Raw genomic sequence first — 19554 nt, forward strand, 5'->3', positions numbered from 1 at the left:
CTGAAAGTGCAGCGCTCCTACCCCCCCCCCCCCCCACACACACACACAAAACAGAGACTAACTAAAAAAAAAAAAAAGTATATGCATCAATATATGACAGGTTAGCTGCTCATATGTTCTCCTTCCAGCTTCTCATTAACAGCCCAAGGTTTCCAAAGACACAAAGCGGATATAACCAGTGACCCGGCCGTTCTTCAGCCGCCCTGCACTCAGAAGCCCCTCACTAGTTTATTTAGTACATGTTAGAAGAGGGGGAAAAAAGAACCAGTGACCAAAGAAAACACGAAAAATGATCGAAAAGACACAGCGGTCAACATGCCGGCGTTTCCTGAAGCGTCGTCTTAATGAAAACTTGTTGGGTTTTTATACATTCCAAAGAAATCATGGGGCTGGAATATTTTAGCATGGCGCCTCCGTTGCCCTCAGGTTGTGTGTGGTATTGCAGCTCAACACCATTCAGTTGAGTGATTGAGGTTGAATACTAGATGCAGCCCATTGACGGATTGTTTTTGGAAGCAGAGTCCCGATTCTGATCCTAGTTGACCCTTTAATTTCCCATGTCATTATGCTGTTGAGGAAATTACCCTAAAATGCTTTTCTTGGTGTTTTTTTTTTTTTTTGTTCCCTAAAAAACCAATACAGCAAAACGGGATGTACTAAAAAGAATGAAGGGAAGAAAATAGAGTGAACATAACTTATTGGTCCAGAAATATGGAGGTGTGTAATAGATTTATCAGGAATCATAGTCTATGTGCACACGATGCGGATTTGCTGCACTTTGCTGCTCACTGTGATGAGCAGTACAATGTAAATCAATGGGGTAAAAAAAATTGCTGTGCGGAATTGCTGCGGATTTTAACCCCTTACCGGCATCGGACGTACTATACCGTCCGATGCCGGCTCCCCTGCTTTGATGCAGGGCTCCGCGGTGAGCCCGCATCAAAGCCGGGACATGTCAGCTGTTTTGAACAGCTGACATGTGCCCGTAATAGGCGCGGGCAGAATCGCGATCTGCCCGCACCTATTAGCTAGTTAAATGCCGCTGTCAAACGCAGACAGCGGCATTTAACTACCGCTTCCGGCCGGGCGGCCGGAAATGACGTCATCGCCGACCCCCGTCACATGATCGGGGGTCGGCGATGCTTGTATATTGTAACCATAGAGGTCCCAGAGACCTCTATGGTTACTGATGACCGGTGGCCGTGAGCGCCACCCTGTGGTCGGCGCTCACAGCACACCTCCATTTCTGCTACATAGCAGCGATCAGCAGATCGCTGCTATGTAGCAGAGGCGATCGCGTTGTGCCTGCTTCTAGCCTCCCATGGAGGCTATTGAAGCATGGCAAAAGTAAAAAAAAAAAAAGTTTAAAAAAATGTGAAAAAAATAAAAAAAACATAAAAGTTTAAATCACCCCCCTTTCGCCCCAATCAAAATAAATCAATAAAAAAATATCAAATCTACACATATTTGGTATCGCCGCGCTCAGAATCGCCCGATCTATCAATTAAAAAAAAGTATTAACCTGATTGCTAAACAGCGTAGCGGGAAAAAAATTTGAAATGCCAGAATTACGTTTTTTTGGTCGCCGCGACATTGCATTAAAATGCAATAAAGGGCAATCAAAAGAACGTATCTGCACCAAAATGCTATTATTAAAAACGTCATCTCGGCACGCAAAAAATAAGCCCTCAACCGACCCCAGATCATGAAAAATGGAGACGCTACGAGTATCGGAAAATGGCGCAATTTATTTATTTATTTTTTTTAGCAAAGTTTGGAATTTTTTTTCACCACTTAGATAAAAAATAACCTAGTCATGTTAGGTGTCTATGAACTCGTACTAACCTGGAGAATCATAATGGCAGGTCATTTTTAGCATTTAGTGAACCTAGCAAAAAAGCCAAACAAAAAACCAATGTGGGATTGCACTTTTTTTGCAATTTCACCGCACTTGGAATTTTTTTCCCGTTTTCCAGTACACGACATGCTAAAACCAATGATGTCGTTCAAAAGTACAACTCGTCCCGCAAAAAATAAGCCCTCACATGGCCAAATTGACGGAAAAATAAAAAAGTTATGGCTCTGGGAAGGAGGGGAGCGAAAAACGAACACGGAAAAACGAAAAATCCCCTGGTCATGAAGGGGTTAAAGAAGTGCATGTCACTTCTTTTATGCGGATCTGCAGCGTTTCTGCACCCCTCCATGTTAAAAATCCGCAGTGGCAAAAACCGCACAAAATCCGCATCAATTCCGCATAAAAATCGCACAAAATCCGCATAAAAACCGTGGCTGTGGATTCTGCCAGGAGATGCGGATTTTGTGCAGAAAATTCTGCACCTCTTTTCCTACGTGTCACATAGCCTTAGACATGGAATATATGCAGATATTAGAGGGATGATAACACATCCCATATATATACAGGTGTATATTATATTCCCTGGGCTTTATAGGTGGGGAATGAACATGAAATACATGTAGAGAATAGAGGAATGAACACATATCCCATATATACAGGTGTATATTATATTCCCTGAGGCTGATAGGTGGGGAATGAACATGGAATATATGTAGAGAATAGAGGAGTGATCACATATCCCATATATAGAGGTGTATATTATATTCCCTGGGCTTTATAGGTGGGGAATGAACATGGAATATATGTAGAGAATAGAGGGATGATCACATATCCCATATATAGAGGTGGATATTATATTCCCTGGGCTTTATAGGTGGGGAATGAACATGGAATATGTGTAGAGAATAGAGGAATGAACACATATCCCATATATAGAGGTGGATATTATATTCCCTGGGCTTTATAGGTGGGGAATGAACATGGAATATGTGTAGAGAATAGAGGAATGAACACATATCCCATATATAGAGGTGGATATTATATTCCCTGGGCTTTATAGGTGGGGAATGAACATGTAATATATGTAGAGAATAGAGGAGTGATCACATATCCCATATATACAGGTGTATATTATATTCCCTGTGCTTGGTAGGTGGGGAATGAACATGGAATATCTGTAGAGAATAGAGGAATGATCACATATCCCATATATACAGGTGTATATTATATTCCGTGGGCTTTATAGGGAGGAATGAACATGAAATATATGTAGAGAATAGAGGAATGATCACATATCCCATATAAACAGGTGGATATTGTATTCAATGAGCTTTATAGGTGGGTAATGAACATGAAATATATGTAGAAAATAGAGGAATGATCACTTATCCCATATATACAGGTGTAGATTATATTCCCTGTGCTTTATAGGTGGAGAATGAACATGTAATATATGTAGAGAATAGGAGAATGATCACATATCCCATATATACAGGTGTATATTATATTCCCTGTGCTTGGTAGGTGGGGAATGAACATGGAATATGTGTAGAGAATAGGAGAATGATCACTTATCCCATATATACAGGTGTAGATTATATTCCCTGTGCTTTATAGGGAGGAATGAACATGAAATACATCTAGAGAATAGGAGAATGATCACATATCCCATATATACAGGTGTATATTACGGTATATTCCCTGGGCTTGGCAGTTAGGGAACCAGCAGAACTGTTCTAATGCAGCTGCCACTAACCTTGGGAGCGTGTGATTGCGGCGTTGGGTACCACGAGGACCAGCTAAGGCTATGAATTGTGATGACCTCATCGTGCCCAAGCTTAGGGAGCCGGAGGTCAGATCAGGACATGGTCCCCTGTTTTCCTGGCTGGCTTTATTGTGGCTGCTTTGCTTGTGTAGGTGAAGAATCCGCCGAGCTGCTGTGATGATGATGACGATGGCGTAGCGCCTTACTACACAATAGTAATCCGCCGTCATTGATGATCTGTGCGCGGGAGGTAAACAAGGCAGGAGCCCAGAACACTTCTTAAACAAAGTAAACTTAATTTAGTCAGTGACACATAGCCACCTAGTGGCGGCCACTGAAATAGGATTCTATTTAACGGTTTCAATGTCCTGACATTATTCCTGCTCTTTAGGTAGAGTTCCATGATGAGTTTTTGATGCTGCATTTTCTGCACAGTGAGAATACAAAGCATCTTACAGTTCCAGCAAAGTGTTTTGGATTTATAAAATCTCATGGCCGCTGTGCTGCTCTTGTTTTATTTTTCTTTCCTGTACATCATAAGCTGACCTGCAGTGCTTTTCAGTTTCACAACATGCCACTGTCTCTTGCGGTACGCTGAGTTTTATGTGCAGATTTTCCCCATTGACTTGTATTAAATGCAGTAAGTCTGCAGGTACAAAATGCATGCATCTGCACATGACTGTCAATAGTTTTGGCAAAGCTTAATACCTGGAAGTGTCAAAAACAAAGCAGTTTTATTTAAAACATGGCCTATAAAAAAAGCAAAAGACGAACTTGTAAAAAAAACAACAAAAAAAAATCCGCAAATAACAATTTCCATAGGTGAAGAAATTCTGCAAAAAATCTTCAAAATCAGTTGCCAAATGTGGTAGTGTAGCCTTTTGGTATGTCCACATGTTGTTTTGCCATGATGTTGATGTTTTTTTTTCTGTGCATTTTTGCGTCTTAATAAGGAGTAGTTTTCTGTACCAGCTGTCATACTCGGACATGGGTAAGTCCGGCAGCATACAGATAACACTGGATGGAAAAGGGAGAGGAAAGCTCTAACATTAGGGAGCAAGGGATGGGACACCCCCTGACACCTACCTGTGCCTGTCCCCAAGTTCCCCTAACTCCCTATGTGGGTCCTTCCCCCCCCCCCCCCCCCCTTCCTCCACCGTCACGTGCCTAGTCCCTGACTGTCCAGCAAGGACGATAGCCTTACCACTGCAGATGGTAAAACACAGGGTAAGTGACAGAGATAAATCAATAAATACTCCGCTTCAGCCAGGCTCTGCTGCTAAGCTCCAAAGCAGCAAAGATTGCGAACTCCCACAGCAGCAACACCACCGAGACAGGGGAGCTCCTCTCTCCAGGCGGATCTGCTCAGAATAACTCTATTATCCACGATCAGCTGATGGGTCATGTGACTATGTAAAGGAAGGTGGGAGTGGTTACCAACCAACATCAGCTGACCAACCTGAAAGCAGCTGCCAGCAAGATGCTGACGTTAACTCTTGCTGGACCAAAAGGAAAAAACATTTAAATTACAGCAGATCCAGAGCTGCCACGAATCTCCTAATGAAAAGTGACACCAGCCAAGTAACTGAGATTCCTGAATCCCATGCTCATGCTGTTTTTTTTTCTTTTTACAGATGTGTGCAGCATGTTAGTTCTTAAACAGTTCACAGAAAAGGACAAAAATAATAATAATAAAAAAAAAACCTCACATAAAAGAAAGCGGCCTTACCAACCCCAGGTCATACGACCCTGCAGATACTGAACGTGTGCACATACTTATCACAAATATTTATTGAGATTACTGTTACGGATTTTTTATTATTTTTTTTCTTCACAAGTGATTAAGACGTGACAGCAGAGCAATCTCACTTTCTCATGAAGGAAGACGTGTGGAAAAGACTGGACTTAAATGCCTTAACGACTGCCAATATACCGTACATTAAAATGGCGGCCGTTAAGGGGCCTTATTCCCTCATCACTGTCTTAAAACGGCGAGCGGGAATAAGGGTATAGCGCCCCCCAGAGTCCAAAAATCTGTTTCAGCTACCGGGATTGCTGAGACCTGGGGGAACACGATCAGGACTAAATTTTTTGGTCCTCGGACATGTAATCTCGGTTAATCAATAAATAACGTCAATCAAGGAACAAATAGTGTTTCCGCTGTTAGAATCATTTCTCTCCTAACATGATGTACATGTCAGAGGAGAGTGAAATGCCTCCACCATCCCCCGTGGACCCTCCTGCTCCGGCCTTCTGCCCCCTCTTCATGAAAAAAAACTGGCAGGCGCATGCGCAGTGCACCACCAAGATCTGCCGGCCGGCACCCACTGACAGCAGGGATTATGCCTATTGGTACCTTTTGATCACTGTGATCAAAAGCCAATATTGGGTTGGGGTGGGGCTTTAGAGTTGGGATTTTTTGCCAAAGACAGGGAATTCCCACCATATAAAACACATGGGGATTTCCTGTCATACACGGGCAATCTCCTCGTGTGTTTTGGGTGTCTGAACAGCCACGAAATATGCAGGATGGGGACTCGAGCACCTGCGATGCTCAGTGCGTACCCGAGCTCTCAGTGCAAACTGGAGTAACGCGACTTGCGCTCAACTAATGAAGACATATTCAATATGAAGACCTAATATCAAATTCTGTGTCGTACATTTGGGCTGAAAATCCTCACTATACCCCTGGATAAAATCCTTGAGGGGTATAGTTTCCAAAATGGGGTCAGTTGTCTGAGCGCCTTAGGGGCCCTGCAAATATGACACATTGCCCTCAATCTATTGTCGGCAACTTGTATTCCAAAATTCAACCATTGCTCCTTCCGCTCCGAGCCCGGCCATTTGTCCAAATAGAGCTGTCCGACTACATATGGGGTATCGCTGCGCTCGAAGAAATGTGATTAACAAACTGCGGATCTAATTTTTGGTGTTTCCTCTTGCAGAAATGAGAAGTACTAAAGCAAGATTTTAAAGGTTAAGTTTTGTAGATTTTTTTTTCATTACACTTTGCATTATTTTCTGTGTAACGCCTGAAGGGTTAAAATATTTTCTGACAACAGTTTTAAGTATTTGGTTGTGTGACGCCCAGGAGACCGGGATACCCAGCACCGGACCAATGGAGTCTGTCTCTTGAGGGGGATGTCACGGGTGGCTTGACCCGGTGCTGTGGCCTCAGGCAATGCACAGTGTAAGGGGTATCATGAGGGGACAGGCACTTACTTGATCAGCAGCAGGTTCTCCCAGCGGTGACGATCCTGATCCTGGATAGATGGCTATTGTCCAAATGAAAGACTGAGGCACTGAAACGTTTAACCAGTTTACTTTAACATAAAAGGATTTACAACCAGTCCTGTCACCGGAGTCTGTATGGGAACTCTGAGTTACTTTGACCCTGCCGGGGTCTTCGCCTCTTATTGTGCGCAATTTCTGTGTGGCCCTGCTGCTGTATGTGAACTGGCTGCCGGCCCAATCTGTCCCCTCCGGGTCCTGGTTCGACGGGCAACCCGAGTCCTTTTATCGGTTTACCCCCTCTGGGAGTACCGCTGAACTCTGTATCTGTTGCTGCGTCCGGCCCTAGTGAAGCTGATATCACCTCACGTTTTTCCGGTTGCTGTATTATATATAATGAATACAGCCACGGATCCGGTATCCGTCTTTGCGCCTGTTCTGGGTAGTGATTAATGCTACCCGGTTCTCACAATGTCATTTTTCTCTATCCCTCTTCTCCTCAGGCCGGTGATTTAGGCCTGGTAACAGTCACAGGGCTGTTAGAGATTCAACTGTATGACCTCTCACTTTCAGCTCCTTAGCCCAACTGCCATTTCTTCTCTCAGACCAGAATGGATCAAGGGGAGTCTCTGGAGCTCCCCCTTCTGGCCGGAGGTGGTAGTGCAGTCTTGCTATTTTAGTATTTGTACTTACTGTCAGTAACTATTTTTGTGGCAAATACCCCTAGGGGTGCCACATTCCCCCTTAGTTAAGAACAGTACTCCGGGACTGTGGGACGATAACATTTTGAAATAACAATTAATATGTACAGAGTCTTAAAAATGAAAAGTTACAAAAACCACTCAAGGAAACAAAAATAGAGTTCTGTAAAAAGTCACTTCAAATAGCGTCCATTAATACAGTTCTATCCTTGAAGGTATTAGGAACGGCACTGTACTTAGTGTCCAGGAATTTAGTTCCATTTTTCCAACGGAGTTATCAATATAAAGTCTAAAGAAAGTTCAAAAAGAGCAAAAAGCAAAGTTCAAAAAGCAGTCTTTCCGGAGCTTTGATTTAGTGCCTCCGGGCTGATAAAAAGTTCAAGAATATGCAATAAGTTCATACAGACAAGTCTCTGTAGGCACTGGGCTTAAACGTTGCAGACTGATAGCAATGACTATACTACATTTTCTGTTTCACTATATACGGCATAACATATATACAATTCACATTATGAGCTTTATAGTTGGTAATCTGCATACCTGGCCGGTAATTGACCCTGGGTACTACGCTGTGATCTACGTAATAGCGGTGTCTCTTCATGTGGTGTACTACTGTCTACTGCGGATGTAGTATCTGCCCGCTCTGCTAAAGATAATTCCACGACTATGGAGTTGGCAAGTCCACCGTGAATGGGATTACTCTGACCAGGAATCTGTTCTTCCTGGCCTGGAACCTCCTGTAGTACGGGGTCAGCCTCTTCCTGTCTTGGGACTTCTGGTATTGGGTTCGGTGTTGGGTAAAAGGCCACCATGGGAACCACTACTGCACCATGGTATGTTAGTAGGGTTTTGGGAAAGTCTCCTATACAGGTGTGATACACTTCCTCTTCTTTTTCCTTTACTGGTTGAACCTGTATGGGTTGAATAACTTCTGGTTCTGGCTGGACAACGTCTGGCTCTTTCAATGCTTCCGGACATAATTTAAGATTGTCTCGTGACACTAGTACAGATGTTAAGCCTCCGTTTTTGCTAATGAGACACATTTTAGGATTATCCACTCTTGTTGGTAAAACTGTGTAGGGTACGGCTTCCCACTGATTGTCCAGTTTATTGGTTCGACGATTTCTCTTGAGCACTTGGTCACCCGGTCTTAATGGGGTCGCTAGAGCATTCTGGTTGAAAGTTCGCTCTTGTCTTTCTCTAGTTTGCTGAAGGCTTCTTTCCACACTCTCTTGCACTTGGCGATACTGCTTTTGCCGTATGATATCCCAATTGGAGTCTTGAACTTCTGCGTCTGGTTTCAGAATTCCCATTTCTAGATCGATTGGTAATTGGCCGGGTCTTGCACGCATAAGGTAAGCTGGGGTGCAGTTGGTGGAGCACACCGGGACATGATTATACAGATCCACCAAGTCAGGCAATTTCTCTGGCCATTGATTCCTTTCTGTCTCAGGTAAAGTCTTTAGTAGGTCTATTACAATATGGTTCATCTTCTCGCATAAGCCGTTTGTTTGTGGATGATAGGCCGTCGTCCGGATCTTTTTGCAACCATACATATTACAGAATTCTCTGAAGATCTCTGATTCAAAGGCTGTACCTTGGTCGGTGAGAACCTGTTCCGGATATCCATGGGGTCTACAAAAGTACGTTTGGAATGCTTTGGCTGCTGTTTTTGCTGTCAGATCTTTTACGGGTACTACTACCAAGAAGCGTGAATAATGGTCCACGATGGTCAAGGCATAGACATAGCCGGACCGGCTTGGTGTCAACTTCACGTGGTCCATGGCTACAAGTTCAAGTGGTTGTTTGGTGATTATGGGCTGCAGTGGTGCTCTTTGGTTCTTTTGATCGTTTCTTCTGAGGTTACACGGGCCACAATTTCTGCACCACTGTTCGATTGATTTTCTCATCCCGACCCAATAAAATCTTTCTCTTAGAAGTACTTCTAACTTTTTCCAACCGAAGTGACCAGCACCATTATGGTAAGCTTCGAGGACCATCTTCACATCTTGTTTAGGCACAATAATCTGCCAAACCAATTCATGTGTTTTCGGATTGGTGTATCTTCTACAGAGCTTCCCTTGATACAGGAACATTTTGCCTCTCTCTTTCCAGAGTTGATGCGTCTCTTCTGGGGCATCCTCATAGGGATATGCACTTTGCTCAGTCAACAGTTCCTTCACCAACTTCACAGCCAGATTGCTGTCTTGGGTGTCAGCCCATCTATGGTGTGCTAACGGATTAAAATTCACCTCTTGTTGTTTCTGATAGGTACTTGACTGATGATGTTTTGCCTTGGGATGATGGAAGGCTGGTAGTTCAATTTCTTCAAGCTCCCCCGTTTCCTCTTCTACATCTCTCAAGTGTGGCATCCGGGATAGGGCATCGGCATTTCCATTCTTGCGACCTGCTCGATACTTGATTATGAAGTTGTAATTAGATAACCGGGCTATCCATCGCTGTTCTAACGCACCTAATTTGGCTGTGTCCAGGTGGGTCAACGGATTGTTGTCAGTATAGACAATAAATTCTGCAGCGGCCAGATAGTGTTTGAAACGCTCCGTCACAGCCCAAACTACTGCCAGTAGTTCCAATTTGAAGGAGCTGTAATTTTCTGAATTTCTTTCAGTAGGCCGGAGCTTTCTACTTGCAAAGGCGATGACTTTCTCCCGACCTTCTTGCTTTTGTGACAGCACCGCTCCTAGTCCCACATTACTGGCATCGGTGTAGAGGATGAAAGGTTTATGGTAATCTGGGTATGCCAGAACCTCTTCTCCGGTTAGTGCCTTCTTTAGTTGTTCAAAGGAGTCTTCCCTTTCGTCGTTCCACTGAAAAGGAGGGTTTCGGTTTGAAGGTTTCTTCGTCTGCCCTACCAAGGTGTCTTGCAAGGGTGCTGCCAACTTGGTAAATCCTTTTATAAATCTGCGATAGTAACCCACCAATCCCAGGAATTGTCTCACTTCTTTTGCGCTGGTAGGTCTTGGCCAATCCCTTATGGCGCTTATTTTCTCGGGATCTGGTGCTACTCCCTCCGAACTCACGATGTGTCCCAGGTACTGTACCTTTGGCTTGAGAAGGTGACATTTGGATGGCTTGACTTTCATGCCATACCTGGATAAGGCTTCGAACACTTCTGCCAGGTCTATTAAGTGTTGTTCGTAAGTCTTTGAGTAGACGATCACATCATCTAGGTACAGGAGGACGGTCTCGAAGTTCTTGTGTCCGAGGCAGCATTCCATCAGCCGCTGGAAGGTACCGGATGCGTTGCAGAGTCCGAACGGCATGCGATTAAATTCACATAGACCCATTGGTGTGGTGAATGCCAACTTTTCCTTATCTCTCTCAGCCACAGGGACTTGCCAATACCCGCTTGTTAAGTCTAAGGTGGAAAAATAGCAGATTTCAAAGCAGTTAAGGACTCTTCTATCCTAGGCAAGGGGTAGGCGTCTTTATGGGTGATGTTATTAATCTTCCGGTAGTCTACGCACATTCTCATGGTTCCGTCCTTTTTTTTTGACAATCACTAGAGGGGCCGCCCAGGGGCTACAGCTGTCTCTTATTACCCCGGCCTGTTTCATTTCCCTCAGCATATCTTTTGCACATTGATAGTGAGCGGGCGGTATGGGTCTATATCTTTCTTTTATTGGGGGATGGTCACCTGTGGGGATTGTGTGTTCTACCCCTTCTATCCGTCCGAAGTCCAATGGGTGTTTACTGAAGACTTGTTCATATTCCGTCACTAGCCTATACACCCCTTGTTTTTGATGGGTAGGTGTTGAATTTATGCCCACGTGTAGCTGTTGGCACCAATCCTCCATTTCTCCATCTGAGCCATTGCCTTCCACCTGACAGGTTGGTTCTAAGGGCTCAATGGTTGTGATGGCATTGTTGTCAACAGTATATAGCTTTGCCATTGTAGCATACCTTGGCAAAGTGACCTCTTCCTCACCACAGTTCAAAAGTCGTACCGGCACTCGTCCCCGGTGTACCTCGACTATCCCTCGTGCTGTGAGTATAGTGGGCCTGCTGTCGGTGTACACTGGTTCTATTAAGGCTTGATAATCTCGTCCCTTAGTACCAATGGCTGCTCTACACCATACCAGCATTTCTGTTTTTGGTGGGATTACAATAGACGTTGGATCACTTACCCTCACACTGCCGATTTCTCCACCTGCAACTTCTACCTGTTGCCTTAACATCAATACTTTTATTTCCCTCCGGAGAACTCTCTGCTGGCAGGATTGGGCAGTTTCAGCAATTTGCTGTAAGACAGAAATGACTTCGGAAAAGCAGTTCTCTAACACATTCATTCCGATCAATACAGTTGGTTCACAGTTCCGCCGGTCAACATCAACAACAATTATACCCTGTTTCTTCAATTCTACTTTACCAATCTTTATAGTCATCTCCCTGAATCCTAGTTTCGGTACCAACTTACCATTACTGGCCCATATATCTAGTTCAACATCAGAGGGCCCTTTATCAATATCTGCATCAGCCCAGTACCTCTTATAAAGGATATACGGTATAGATGAAATCTGGGAACCTGTGTCCAGCAAAGCGTTGAGGGGAATTCCGTCCAGCACGATAGGGATAATGGGTCGTCCTCCGATGTACCAGCTAAAGAGTCAAGCTTTTGTTGAAGAGCCTCATTAGTACTGGGCCCCAAGGGATTAGCAATGGTCCCAGACATAGCTGATGTCACTGGCACTCCCTGTTGTTGAGGTGCCTCTGCCATGGGTTGCGCAGGATCCTGATCCCGAGGTGCCTCTGCCAGCTGGAGACGTATAGCGCTCTCCTTTAATTGGGCAAATGTCAATTCAGGGTTCTTAAAAACAAGCATGCTCACATGCCCCCGGTGAGAAGGGGTGTAGAGTCCCTCAATAAATTGATCTCTTAGCAGTTTATCCGCTCCGGTGTTAAAAATGGGTTCAGCCAGTGTAAGTGATTTAAGGGCTTCCTGCAGGTTTAAGGCAAAGTCTCTCACGCCCTCATTAACTTTTTGTTTGCAACTAAAGAATCGTATTTTAGCTTTGCTGCTGGCCGTGGTTTCAAATGTAGCTTTTAATCCAGCAAATATGCGTTCAACAGTGCCTTTTAGATCAGCTGCCCATGCTGTGACTTCTCGCTTAGCATGGCCACTTAACTGCATCATCAGGAGACTAACACGCTGAACTTCACCCACAGGGAACATGTCAAAATGGGCCAGCATCTTTTCTCTGAAATCGTCAAGGGTATTAGGCTCACCTTCATACATTGGAAGCCATGGGCCACCCGGGGTATATGGCATCAGCACCGGCATGATGGGCGCCACTCCTTGCACCGCTGCGCTGCCGGACTCTCTATTGACACTCTGTCTTTCAGCTGCATTAGCGTTGCCGAGTGCTGCGGCGTCTCCGTGCTGCGACATACTGTGCCCCCTTAGTTAATCCGGACCCTTCCGGTCCTCCGCTTCCGTCGGGATAGTGTAGATTCGTTCCGCTGTGCAGCAGGATCGATTTTCCCCTTGCTCTGATGTCAGAGCGCTCAGCTTGGTGCCGCCCACAATGACACGCCCCCTGCTGCTCCCACCCACCGCGCTCTGTAATGGCGGATTCTGAAGTTTTTCAGTTAGACTGGGGCTCAGGTGATGGCGTAGCTCAATTAACAGTCTCGTGCCTAACGGTTATGAAGTGATTACCTCAGGGGATGGCGGCCATCTTTACTCCATTATAACCAATGGGGAAAAGTCACTTTCAATAGTTTTCAATGGGGAATGGATTTTTCTTTAATAAAGTCAATTTTCAAGATTTTTCATCCCAGTTTTCACAGTTTTGGGCTCCAATCACTGCACACAATACCCGGTATACGGGCTGGCTAGATCCTGTTCGTGACGCCAAATTGTGACACCCAGGAGACCGGGATACCCAGCACCGGACCAATGGAGTCTGTCTCTTGAGGGGGATGTCACGGGTGGCTTGACCCGGTGCTGTGGCCTCAGGCAATGCACAGTGTAAGGGGTATCATGAGGGGACAGGCACTTACTTGATCAGCAGCAGGTTCTCCCAGCGGTGACGATCCTGATCCTGGATAGATGGCTATTGTCCAAATGAAAGACTGAGGCACTGAAACGTTTAACCAGTTTACTTTAACATAAAAGGATTTACAACCAGTCCTGTCACCGGAGTCTGTATGGGAACTCTGAGTTACTTTGACCCTGCCGGGGTCTTCGCCTCTTATTGTGCGCAATTTCTGTGTGGCCCTGCTGCTGTATGTGAACTGGCTGCCGGCCCAATCTGTCCCCTCCGGGTCCTGGTTCGACGGGCAACCCGAGTCCTTTTATCGGTTTACCCCCTCTGAGAGTACCGCTGAACTCTGTGTCTGTTGCTGCATCCGACCCTAGTGAAGCTGATATCACCTCACGTTTTTCCGGTTGCTGTATTATATATAATGAATACAGCCACGGATCCGGTATCCGTCTTTGCGCCTGTTCTGGGTAGTGATTAATGCTACCCGGTTCTCACAATGTCCTTTTTCTCTGTCCCTCTTCTCCTCAGGCCGGTGATTTAGGCCTGGTAACAGTCACAGGGCTGTTAGAGATTCAACTGTATGACCTCTCACTATCAGCTCCTTAGCCCAACTGCCATTTCTTCTCTCAGACCAGAATGGATCAAGGGGAGTCTCTGGAGCTCCCCCTTCTGGCCGGAGGTGGTAGTGCAGTCTTGCTATTTTAGTATTTGTACTTACTGTCAGTAACTATTTTTGTGGCAAATACCCCTAGGGGTGCCACAGTTGCGTTTAAAAAAAAAAAAAAAAAAAAAAAAAAGCCCTCACTTTTGGGGGAATTTCCAATATACGTCCATCAAATTCCATTTAAATCTGAGTAGGTCCCTAAAGAAACAGGTTTTGTAAATTTTGTTGAAATAGTGAGATATTGCTGCTAAAATTTTGACCCATATAACTTCCTGACCCAAAAAAAAAATTGTTTAAAAATGATTCAAGTGTAAAGTAGAAATGTGGGAAATGATGTTTATTAACTGTTCTGTGTGGTATAACTCTCTAATTTTAGGGCAGAAAAATGTAAGATGTGAAAACTGCCGAAGCGTCAATTTTTTTTTATTATTTACATTTATTTATGAAAATTTTTAAAATGTAATTGCCAAATGTTACCACTATCGTGAAGCACAATAAGTCACTAAGAACAGTCTCCAAATCAGTGAGATCCGGAGTTCTGGGGCTATTACCTCCGAAAGTGACAGTGGTCAGAAATGTAAAATTTTGCCCGGTTAGGAAGGTAAAAACAGGCGTGGGCACTAAAGGGTTAATGATAGGGGTTCAAAACAGTGCGGCTTCGGTGCAGCTATATTTTTTGGCTGCAATTTTCCAAAATTATTACAAATCCACAGTGTGTTTTCTTCTTTTGGAAAAGTGCAGCAATAAGCTCTGTAGTCATTGACTTCATCTGATTCTTGTCTGTTTGTATTTTTTTTATCCAGGGCATTGAAGTTGTGCAGGATTGCAAAAGATGGCTGTTTCCATTCCGAATCCTTTCCACGGTCCACGACAGTGGGTTGTGCGTGGTATCTGAGCTCTGCTCTATTCATCTGGGCTTAGTTGCAATACCATTCACAACCAATGGTCAGAGGTGGTGCTGTTTGTGAAAGTAGGCAGCCATGTTTATCTAATCGTGGACAACTTCTTGAAGTCCAGTCCACTTTGTATTCCTGATTCAGGGCTGCCATGTTGAATACCAACCTCGCTGATGGAGTTCAGCTGCCGTTTCCCACCACCAAGAATGGCCGCCATCCACGGGCTAGTGCATATTACTGACGGGATATACACCAGTCTGCTGGTATAAATTGTAGTGAATTTGCCAAATAATTAGTTTTAAAATTTTTTTTTTTTTTGTATTTAATTAAAAAAGGCGTCATTTTATAAGCAGTTTTACTCCAGAATTTGGGTGATTCATGCCTGATGCATCTTGCCCCAAATCTACAGTAATTAAAAAAAAGTTACTCTGCTCACCCACCTCACATCCTGGATGGTGTCGGAGGAACAGGGACATTCCAATAAATTAACAAGAACCTATGTCCCCCTCCCCTTGATTATATTTCCTGTCCTGGTGACCGTCATGTTCAGTAGTAGGATTGTTGTATAACAGGGACCTCTCCCCATTCCTGCCAGACATCTTTATGAATTGGCGGGTAGAGCGGATCTTCTAGCCCCTTTGTATCACAGTTGTCCTTCACGTTGACTAGCGCCACATGTTATGACCATGGAACGGTCTGATTTCTAGGAGGCCAAGAGCTGTCGCCTCTGCTGCCATCCTCGCCATGTTGTGCACCGTGGGAGCACGTCCATGTTGAACTTTTGTGGTCTCCTATATTGGTTCATGCTTACTTTCTCTTTTGGTGATTTTGTCCAGCATGATGGGTTAATTAACTTTGCAAAATCATTTTATTGTGGGATTTGTTTTCGTTCCTGTTAAAAAAAAAAAAAAAAAAAAAAAAAAAGTGCACTGATATCAGCTGGCAGTGAAGGAGTTTGCCCTGGTCTTCCTCTGCTGCATGCCGGAGAGCGTTCTGATACCGGGGACATAGGTGCGGACCCTTCCACTACCAGCGGCACTCCATAGGAGTACGTACTGGTATCGGTGCAGCTGTAGCCTGGCTAGTGGACTCTGGGGGGAAAAGCAGCATATGGAAGCCACATACATGCACAATCTTACTGGAATGAAGACACATCCCCAATAGTGATTTACAGGGCAGAGCTCTGGAGTCTGGAGCCCATTTTGGTGGAGTGGGTGTCATGGAAATTGAGGAGTCGGAAGTTTGGCTTACTGACTCCACAGCCCTGTCAATGCAAAGTCATTTAACGTCGCATGCTACACAATAACCCTGAATATATATCACAAAAATCCTACAATAATATGTTCAAACCTCATTAGCTGTAAAGTAATAACAATATTCCCCATATATGGACATTATATTGCTATGTATGCCTTTACTCCCCAGCACGGATGTACTTGATGAAGTCACATCATATCTGCCCATTGTGCACACACATCCCTCTTTGAAGCCAATAGAAATTATTCGCTCATAAAGAGGGTTTTTTTATGCATAGAATGTCCCATTTTGCCTCATCCGACCGGTCTTCTGGGATTCTACCTTTCTGCCATGTCTTTACCAGTGTGACATAGAAAGGAAGTGACCAGTGTTTGCTTTTTATCCCTGTTTGCTCTCAGATGTTTTGCTTTTTGCAAATCCATCATTCAATTCCAATGATTTGACCTTTTTTTTTTTAATTTGGTGCTAATTTTTATGGTCTTTACAAGGAGGTGGGGCTCACGTGATTCTCTGGAGGTCTCTAGGTTGCTCTGCATTATTAGTGTATGTGCACATGTTAAGTATTTGGTGCAGACTTTTCTGTACCATTTCTATATGTCTTGGCAGGAAAAACGTAGTGTACAATCTGTGCATTGTTGCCGCGTTTTTTGTTTCAGATTTTTCCCCACTCACTATTATGGGTAAAATCTACAGCAACCACTCTGAAAGAAATGACACGCTGTAGATATAAATCTGCTCCATAAAAGCAATGTATGCATGAGACGTCAGGATTCGCATTCTTTTTGCTGGCATCAGGAAACCCTTCAGGTTTTGTGACAAAACTGCGCAGAAAAGTAACAAAAATGCAAAGTGTGAGCACGGCTCCCTTGGCAATGATTTTGGATGTGTTCCTGGATATAGAGGTTTCCCCGCCCATCCCACTCTTAAGTTTGTTTTTTATGCTTAAAGGGGTTTTGCCAATATTAAGTTATCCTTTATGGTGACGGTACTCTATCTTGGCAGTCCCATAGGGAATGAGTGGGGCAGAGGTGCAAACGCTGGATGTCTACTGTGCTGGGCCTCTGGATCGGTGGGTTCCTAAGTGGTTAACACCCCAGGAATTAGGGATTGCCTACCCATGGGATACGAGGTATCATTCAATCTTGGTATCATCCCCTTTAAACCAGGTAAGGGGCTGATATCTGGCATTTCGCAACCAGAATGTGACTGAACTGACAGGAATCGGCTCCATCTCTCAATGTTGCTTCTTGTATGCGTTGTGAGAAATGCTTTTTTCTAACATTTTGTCATGTTTGTCATTCTTCTAGGTTTATCACGGAGCAATTTCCAATAACTGAACCTGAAGATAACATTTGGCAGGAAATCTCCCTGGGATTATACCTCGTCTTGAAAGAACACTTCTGCAGCAATGATTACTTCCGAGCTGACAGTTTTGCAGTAAGTTCTTGTCTTGCACTTTTAGCGTTTCGAGTTTCATTTCCCTGATCTAGAGAACCGAGTGCAATGTACACTTTCTCCTAGGGACTCCACAAATGAGAGCGCTACAGTGCACACAGACATGGCCGCCGTGGCCAGCGAGATGAGCTCCGAAATTGTGGAGGATATGGAGGTGAAGGGGAAGAGAAAAAGAGGGCGTCCAGGGAGGCCTCCGGTATGTGGCGCTGTGCTCGCTAAATGACGCGCCTGGTTACATGGCGGAACGCTCGTCTTCAATCACTCCTTGTGTTTGTAGTCTGCCATAAAGAAACCCCGGAAGACTCCAGGTGAGAGGAGCCGGGGAGAGCCTGGATCCAGGGGAAGAGGGAGGGCAAACGGACATCCTCAGCTGAACGGAGAAGGCGGCGAGCCAGTCACCCTTTTTGAAGTTGTGAAGATTGGCAAGAGTGCCATGCAGGTAATCGCGAAGGTCAAAATGGCAGGTTGTGGTGCAGAAATTTTCTACCTGAAGTCCTTGCTTTGTTGGGTGCTGCGGGTTGCAATCTATGCTGCAGACTCCTTATGTTTGTACATAAAGATTTCTTTGGGGTGTCGGGCCTAATGTGATTCTTCAATGAGCGAGCTGATCACAAAAATACATAAGCATTTAGTATACAGCTTATGTTACTTTATACCGTAAAAGGAAAATCTATCACAAAAAAAATTTCCATTCCCTTTAAAAAAAGAATTATGAAAGTCTGAGATGTTAGACTTCAAGGAGACATTCTGATTAATATTACTGACCATGGCCTATTTTTTCCACAGGCTGTAGTCGACGACTGGATTGAATCTTACAAGCAGGACCGAGATATTGCGCTCCTGGACTTAATAAACTTCTTTATCCAGTGTTCAGGGTGTAAAGGTAAGAAGAGCGTAGTGGGCTGTCCGAGCCGCTGACGCCTTAGTAATGGGAGAACATAATTACCTACTGTTATGTGCCATTCAGATGACGGGATGTTACCTCTTTCTGACCTCGGACGGAATAGTACATCTGAGGTCAGTACCCCAGCAGTGAGCCCACATGAAAGCCGGAACATGGCAGCTGTTTTGAACAGCTGACATGTGCCTGCAATAGGTGCGGGCGGAATTGCAATCCGCCCGCACCCATTAACTAGTTAAATGTAGTTGTTAAACTCTGACAGCATCATTTAACAAGCGCCTCTGGCCATCCGTTTGCAAATGCGTGCACCAGTGACCCCTGTCACATGATCTGGGGGTCATCAGTACGACGGCATAACCATGTTGATGCCAGATTGTTGTGAGCGCCAACCACAGGGGTGGTCAAAAGCAATGCAGTTATTTAGCTACATAGGAGCGATCTGAGCATCGCTCCTATGAAGCAGAGCTGATCAGGCTATGCCAGCTTCTAGCCTTCCATGGAGACTATTGAGGCATGGCAAAAGAAATATGAAAAAAATAAATATAAAAGTTCAAATCACCCTCTTTTGCCCCATTCAAAATAAAGCAATAAAAAAATCAAGCATATACATATTTGGAATTGGGCAATTCTGAACGCGGCAATCAATCAATAAAAAAAGATTAATTTGATCGCTAAATGGCATAGTGAGGAAAAAATTCAAAACACCAGAATTACAGCGCCGCAACATTTCATTAAAATGCTATCTACACCAAAATATCATTAAAAACATGAGCTCGGCATGCAAAAAATAAGCCCTCACCCAACCTGAGATTGCGAAAAAA

The 19554-nt window shown here is 44.4% G+C and overlaps 1 protein-coding gene across 5 annotated transcripts in view; it reads left to right on the top strand.

Moving 5' to 3' along the window:
• The window catches only part of STAG1 (STAG1 cohesin complex component), a 231217-nt gene that overhangs the window by 140414 nt on the left and 71249 nt on the right, over nucleotides 1-19554 (top strand). For 4 of the 5 annotated variants that reach the window (XM_069727953.1, XM_069727956.1, XM_069727957.1 and 1 more), the window contains 4 exons: nucleotides 17685-17814; nucleotides 17899-18028; nucleotides 18110-18271; nucleotides 18619-18715. In XM_069727953.1, coding sequence (XP_069584054.1) covers nucleotides 17786-17814; nucleotides 17899-18028; nucleotides 18110-18271; nucleotides 18619-18715 — 418 coding nt within the window. In that variant the 5' untranslated portion in view covers nucleotides 17685-17785. Of the gene's footprint in view, nucleotides 1-17524; nucleotides 17544-17684; nucleotides 17815-17898; nucleotides 18029-18109; nucleotides 18272-18618; nucleotides 18716-19554 lie in introns of those variants that run through there. The other variant, XM_069727955.1, reaches the window with a different exon arrangement.

The sequence above is a fragment of the Ranitomeya imitator genome, chromosome 5 (assembly GCF_032444005.1).
Source record: "Ranitomeya imitator isolate aRanImi1 chromosome 5, aRanImi1.pri, whole genome shotgun sequence".
Classification (NCBI taxonomy): domain Eukaryota; kingdom Metazoa; phylum Chordata; class Amphibia; order Anura; family Dendrobatidae; genus Ranitomeya; species Ranitomeya imitator.